At 43.8% G+C, this 7,500-nt stretch overlaps 1 protein-coding gene across 5 annotated transcripts in view; it reads right to left on the reverse strand.

The window, feature by feature from the left end:
- Positions 1 to 7,500, reverse strand: part of garnl3 (GTPase activating Rap/RanGAP domain like 3) — a 182,360-nt gene that overhangs the window by 85,940 nt on the left and 88,920 nt on the right. For all 5 annotated transcript variants that reach the window (XM_036976924.1, XM_036976923.1, XM_036976921.1 and 2 more), the window contains exons 5-7: positions 2,724 to 2,842; positions 2,265 to 2,329; positions 1,689 to 1,752 (exon numbers count right to left, since the gene is read on the reverse strand). In XM_036976924.1, coding sequence (XP_036832819.1) covers positions 1,689 to 1,752; positions 2,265 to 2,329; positions 2,724 to 2,842 — 248 coding nt within the window. The remainder of the gene's footprint in view (positions 1 to 1,688; positions 1,753 to 2,264; positions 2,330 to 2,723; positions 2,843 to 7,500) is intronic.

Consider the following 7,500-nt stretch of genomic DNA (forward strand, 5'->3'; position numbering starts at 1 on the left):
CATCTCATGATGTTGTGAGTTTTTTTTCTTTTGAATTGCATGTTGCTCCATTGCACTTTGAGATGATTTTGTAATGAATAGCACTATAAAAGTTGAAGAATTTGTTATTGTTATTGCTCGTGGTTAGGCTATTAGCTGTCCAAAAGTAGGCTACATGAAGAGTGCAATACTGTTAATATAACCGTGTTTTAGTGTGTATTTTCAGTGAATTTATGTAAATCACAAGGCTCATCTGCATTTCTAGACCTGCTTCCACCAGATGGCGCTATTATTCCTTACACCGTCTGTCACCTGTCACTGTCGTCTGTCACTGTCATCTGTCATCTGTCACTGTCGTCTGTCACTGTCATCTGTCATCTGCCACTGGCATCTGTCATCTGTCACTGTCGTCTGTCACTGTCGTCTGTCACTGTCATCTGTCACCTGTCACTGTCGTCTGTCACTGTCATCTGTCACCTGTCATCTGTCACTGGCGTCTGTCACTGTCGTCTGTCACTGTCATCTATCATCTGTCACTGTCGTCTGTCACTGTCATCTGTCACCTGTCATCTGTCACTGGCGTCTGTCATCTGTCATCTGTCACTGTCATCTGTCACTGTCGTCTGTCACTGTCATCTGTCATCTGTCACTGTCATCTGTCATCTGTCACTGGCGTCTGTCACTGTCATCTGTCACTGTCGTCTGTCACTGTCATCTGTCATCTGTCATTGTCATCTGTCATCTGTCACTGGCGTCTGTCATCTGTCATCTGTCACTGTCATCTGTCGTCTGTCACTGTCATCTGTCACCTGTCATCTGTCACTGGCGTCTGTCATCTGTCATCTGTCACTGTCATCTGTCATCTGTCACTGGCGTCCTGCACAGCCGGTAATAGACTTGTGCTCCCCGGCGACCGGTTCATACATAAAACATCCTCCATTCAGGCTGCAAAGACGTTGGATTCCTCTTTAACTTGATTAAATGGCCTGTTGGTGGAAAGAAACAGGCAAAATACACCTGCTGTCTTAATAAAACCTTATTTTCCACCACCATGCTAGAGTGGCTAATGCTACTTCCTGATGTTGTCCACCGCGTTCAGCCAGGGGTAAACAACAGACTCATGAGGTGTGCACCATCCGTAAGTTTTTTCTACCGACAGGCCTTTAAATCGCGTTAAAGAGGAAACCAACGCCTGCAGCCAAAATGGAGGATGTTTTATGTATGAACCAGTTACCGGACGATAGTGGAAAATAATGCCTAATAGCGGCAGTCCAGGCTACTGCATTTACTGTGGTGCAGGAACAAACACAGCAAAAAAAGTGATCAAATGAAGATCCTACATCTGTTTCTCACTGGCTGATACAGTGTGATCTCACCTTCTGTATCTCTGTGGCTGACACAGTGTGATCTCACCTTCTGTATCTCTGTAGCTGACACAGTGTGATCTCACTTTCTGTATCTCTGTGGCTGACACAGTGTGATCTCACCTTCTGTATCTCTGTGGCTGACACAGTGTGATCTCACCTTCTGTATCTCTGTAGCTGACACAGTGTGATCTCACCTTCTGTATCTCTGTGGCTGACACAGTGTGATCTCACCTTCTGTATCTCTGTGGCTGACACAGTGTGATCTCACCTTCTGTATCTCTGTAGCTGACACAGTGTGATCTCACCTTCTGTATCTCTGTGGCTGACACAGTGTGATCTCACCTTCTGTATCTCTGGGTTGAGAATCTCCCTCGGGCCTTTCTCAAACCTGTCCAGGTTCATCGCACTGCAGGGGGAGGAGAGCAGAGGATAGGAGGAGAGGAGGAGGAGGAAAGGAAGAGGAGGAGAGGAAGAGGAGGAGGAGGAGGAGAGGAGGAGGAGGAGAGGAAGAGGAGGAGAGGATAGGAGGAGAGGATAGGAGGAGAGCAGAGGATAGGAGGAGAGGAGGAGGAGGAGAGGAAGAGGAGGAGAGGAGGAGGAGAGCAGAGGAGAGGAGGAGAGGAGGAGGAGGAGGAGAGGAAGAGGAGGAGAAGAAGAAAAGTTCAGGAGAGGAGAAAAGATAAGTGTTTAAAGACAGGTTTACATCTTGTACGTCCAATCTATTCCATAATTATCTTAAAGCATATTTTCATGTTGCTGTTCATTTAAATACAACAGACTACATATCCACAACAAATTTCTCCATGTGTTTTTACCCTGATTTATTGGTTATATCTTAGCCTGGTCCCATGTCTGTCTCTCTCCATCCCTTTCTTTCTCTATATATATATATTGAATGGCATCCTGAGCAGTTCTCACCTTAAGATGGATTTGACTGATAGTGTTTTGGTGGGGCTGTATGGCAGACTGATCTTCAGAGTTCCCTGGGGGAGGAGAGGAGAGGAGAGGAGAGGAGAGGAGAGGAGAGGAGAGGAGAGGAGAGGAGAGGAGAGGAGAGGAGAGGAGATTATCTCAGGTGTGGATGTGGAAAGTAGTCTTCATAATTAGTCTAATCATCTATCTGAACAGAAGATGGACCTCCATCCAGACACAGATCTACAGTAAGATCAGATATGCATATTTCACCTTAATGATCAAGGTTTTGCTATGGGGAGAGTGAGCTGATCCTAAATCTGTATCTAAAGCCAAATTCCAACAAGACCAATGCTTAAGGTGAATGATTTTGTGAGAGTAAGCTGATCCTAGATCTGTGCAAAAAGTCAATTTGTACCAATACCAATAGGCTTTGGGAAGGGTGATCTAATTCTAGATCCTTACTGTCTTCCTCCAGAGGATGGCTCTGTACTGAGGGACCCGCTGGTTGTTCTGGTCGGACAGAACCACAGACAGGTAGAAGGGATTCTTCTCTGCATCCGTACCAATATAGTTCTGGTGGACTGGGGGGGAAACACACAATGTTACACACACTGTCACACACTGTCACACACTTACTAGGGACGAAACAGGAGAAAACATTCCCAAACTGAGTGAAACGGGGAGGCACTAGGCACTATTCACTATGTGAATGCTAGTTTTCGTTTTGAATTGATTTATAATTGTTTTTTCTGTCGTTTGTTTGTTTGTTTGTTGTGTGGTCATGAGAGTTTCTGTTCCTTTCTGTCAGGAAGTCACGGTGAGGTCTAGTTTTTCCTGTATGGAATGTTGAGTAGTGTGTGCATGCATGCATATGTATCTGCTTGAATATACAGTGGGCCAAAAAAGTATTTAGTCAGCCACCAATTGTGCAAGTTCTCCCACTTAAAAATATGAGAGAGGCCTGTAATTTTCATCATAGGTACATGAGAGAGAGAAAAAGAGAGAAAAAAATCCAGAAAATCACATTGTAGGATTTTTAATGAATTTATTTGCAAATTATGGTGGAAAATAAGTATTTGGTCAATAACAAAAGTTTATCTCAATATTTTGTTATATACCCTTTTTTGGCAATGACAGAGGTCAAATGTTTTCTGTAAGTCTTCAAAAGGTTTTCACACACGGTTGCTGGTATTTTGGCCCATTCCTCCATGCAGATCTCCTCTAGAGCAGTGATGTTTTGGGGCTGTTGCTGGGCAACACGGACTTTCAACTCCCTCCAAAGATTTTCTATAGGGTTGAGATCTGGAGACTGGCTAGGCCACTCCAGGACCTTGAAATGCTTCTTACGAAGCCACTCCTTCGTTGCCCGGGCGGTGTGTTTGGGATCATTGTCATGCTGAAAGACCCAGCCACGTTTCATCTTCAATGCCCTTGCTGATGGAAGGTTTTCACTAAAAATCTCACGATACATGGCCCCATTCATTCTTTCCTTCGTCCTGGTCCCTTTGCAGAAAAACAGCCCCAAAGCATGATGTTTCCACCCCCGTGCTTCACAGTGGGCATGGTGTTCTTTGGATGCAACTCAGCATTCTTTGTCCTCCAAACACGATGTGTTGAGTTTTTACCAAAAAGTTATATTTTGGTTTCTTCTGACCATATGACATTCTCCCAATCTTCTTCTGGATCATCCAAATGCTCTCTAGCAAACTTTAGACGGGCCTGGACATGTACTGGCTTAAGCAGGGGGACAAGTCTGGCACTGCAGGATTTGAGTACCTTGCGGCGTAGTGTGTTACTGATGGTAGGCTTTGTTACTTTGGTCCCAGCTCTCTGCAGGTCAATCACTAGGTCCCCCCGTGTGGTTCTGGGATTTTTGATCACCGTTCTTGTGATCATTTTGACCCCACGGGGTGAGATCTTGCGTGGAGCCCCAGATCGAGGGAGATTATCAGTGGTCTCGTATGTCTTCCATTTCCTAATAATTGCTTCCACAGTTTATTTCTTCAAACCAAGCTGCTTACCTATTGCAGATTCAGTCTTCCCAGCCTGGTGCAGGTCTACAATTTTGTTTCTGGTGTCCTTTGACAGCTCTTTGGTCTTGGCCATAGTGGAGTTTGGAGTGTGACTGTTTGAGGTTGTGGACAGGTGTCTTTTATACTGATAACAAGTTCAAACAGGTGCCATTAATACAGGTAACGAGTGGAGGACAGAGGAGCCTCTTAAAGAAGAAGTTACAGGTCTGTGAGAGCCAGAAATCTTGCTTGTTGGTGACCAAATACCTTTTTTCCACCATAATTTGCCATTAAATTCATTAAAAATCCTACAATGTGATTTTCTGGATTTTTTTTCTCATTGTGTCTGTCATATTTGAAGTGTACCTATGATGAAAATTACAGGCCTCTCTCATCTTTTTAAGAGGGAGAACTTGCACAATTGGTGGCTGACTAAATACTTTTTTGCCCCACTATATGTGTGAGTGTATGTGCATGTGTGTGCATGTGCGTGTGTGTGGGTGTGGATGTGTGCGTGCATGTGGGTCATACACAACAGAACCGCTTCACATTCAGCGCCCTCTCTACCTGGTTGACACGGCAACGTATTCAGACCACTGACCAGAACCCCGAAACCCAATTAAAAACAGGAACTCTGCCTTCTCTCGCCCCCTCTCTCTTCATCCCTTTCTTTCTTTCTTTCTCTCTCTTCATCCCTTTCTCTCCCTCTCTTTCTTTCTCTCTCTCTCCATCCCTTTCTCTCCCTCTCTTTATTTCTTTCTCTCTCTCTCCATCCCTTTCTCTCCATCCCTTTCTTTCTCTCTCTCTCTCCACCTCTCTCATCCATCCCTTTCTTTCTCTTTCTCTCTCTCTCCATCCCTTTCTCTCTCTCTCCACCTCTCTCTCTCTCTCTCCATTGATTTATTTCTCTCTCTCCATCCCTTTCTTTCTCTCTCTCTCTCTCTCCACCTCTCTCTCCATCTCTTTCTCTACTCACTGTTCCCCTGACTCCCTCTATGAAAGGTATTTATTCTGATTTGAATCAGTTCACTTGGACTTAGACTTGGGGCCTTGTTTTGTTCTGTGTTTAAAAAGTATAAGACCCCCCACCCACCTAGCTGAAAGATAGAAGGAAGAAGGAGGGAAGGAAGGAGGGGGGTAATGCATTTTTAACGACCACCATGACTAGGCTCTCAGGAGGCTGCTGGCTGCTCATGTTGACTAGGGAGCCAGTCAGATGCTAATGTTGTTATCTCCCAGCGGGTGTGTGTGTGCATATGCATGTGCGTGTGTGTGTGTGTGTGTGCGTGAGAAGTGAGCCTCTGCCCACCATTTTCCTCTTACTGTCTGCTTCTTTCTGGGTTGTGCCGGGCTGTGTCTGCAGGTCCACTGTAGCTATGGAAGGATCTGTGTGTGTGAGTATGTCAGACCTGGGTTTATATAATATTTAGCGTATTTCAATTAATTTGACAGATATTTGAAGGTGTTTAGAGTGTTGAAATATTTTTATTTGAAAAACAAGTCGCTGAATATTGCAATGTACAGTATTTGAAAATACTCAAATACATTTATTCAAACAACCTGATCTCATAGTTGTTCATAGTTTCACTATGAAATTCATTGTAATATGGATGAATTTTTTACGAATGAATTCAGCGTGGTTTCAGGGTTAATTCCACGTGGTTACAGGGTTAATTCCACGTGGTTACAGGGTTAATTCCGTGTGGTTACAGGGTTAATTCCACGTGGTTACAGGGTTAATTCCATAGTGGCTACAGGGTTAATTCCACGTGGTTACAGGGTTAATTCCGTGTGGTTACAGGGTTAATTCCACGTGGTTACAGGGTTAATTCCATAGTGGCTACAGGGTTAATTCCACGTGGTTACAGGGTTAATTCCATAGTGGCTACAGGGTTAATTCCACGTGGTTACAGGGTTAATTCCATAGTGGCTACAGGGTTAATTCCACGTGGTTACAGGGTTAATTCCACGTGGTTACAGGGTTAATTCCATAGTGGCTACAGGGTTAATTTCGTGTGGTTACAGGGTTAATTCCACGTGGTTACAGGGTTAATTCCATAGTGGCTACAGGGTTAATTCCACGTGGTTACAGGGTTAATTCTGTGTGGTTTCAGGGTTAATTCCACGTGGTTACAGGGTTAATTCCATAGTGGCTACAGGGTTAATTCCACGTGGTTACAGGGTTAATTCCGTGTGGTTACAGGGTTAATTCCATGTGGTTACAGGGTTAGTTCCGTAGTGGTTACAGGGTTAATTCAGCGTTGTTACAGTGTTAATTCCGTAGTGGTTACAGGGTGAATTCCGTAGTGGTTACAGCGTTAATTCCGTAGTGGTTACAGGGTTAATTCAGCGTGGTTACAGGGTTAAGTCAGCGTGGTTACAGGGTTAATTCAGCGTGGTTACAGGTTTAAAACAGAAACAACTCAAAGGGTTACTTTTAAGTATTAATTCCGTAGTGGTTACAGGGTTAATTCAGCGTTGTTACAGCGTTAATTCCGTAGTGGTTACAGGGTTAATTCCGTAGTGGTTACAGGGTTAATTCCGTAGTGGTTACAGGGTTAATTCAGCGTGGTTACAGCATTAATTCCATAGTGGTTACATGGTTAATTCAGAGTGGTTACAGCATTAATTCCATAGTGGTTACATGGTTAATTCAGTGTGGTTACAGAGTTTATTCCGTATTGGTTACAGGGTTAACTCAGTGTGGTTACAGGGTTAATTCAGTGTGGTTACAGGGTTAATTCAGCGTGGTTACAGGGTTAATTCAGCGTGGTTACAGGGTTAATTCAGAGTGGTTACAGGGTTAATTCCATAGTGGTTACAGGTTTAAAACAGAAACAACTCAAAGGGTTACTTTTAAGTATTAATTCCGTAGTGGTTACAGGGTTAATTCCGTAGTGGTTACAGGGTTAATTCCGTAGTGGTTACAGGGTTAATTCAGCGTGGTTACAGCATTAATTCCGTAGTGGTTACAGGGTTAATTCCGTAGTGGTTACAGGGTAAATTCAGCGTGGTTACAGCGTTAATTCCGTAGTGGTTACAGGGTTAATTCAGCGTGGTTACAGCATTAATTCCATAGTGGTTACAGGGTTAATTCAGCGTGGTTACAGCATTAATTCCATAGTGGTTACATGGTTAATTCAGAGTGGTTACAGCATTAATTCCATAGTGGTTACATGGTTAATTCAGTGTGGTTACAGAGTTAATTCCGTATTGGTTACAGGGTT

The sequence above is a fragment of the Oncorhynchus mykiss genome, chromosome 5 (genome assembly GCF_013265735.2).
Source record: "Oncorhynchus mykiss isolate Arlee chromosome 5, USDA_OmykA_1.1, whole genome shotgun sequence".
NCBI classification, from domain to species: Eukaryota; Metazoa; Chordata; class Actinopteri; order Salmoniformes; family Salmonidae; genus Oncorhynchus; species Oncorhynchus mykiss.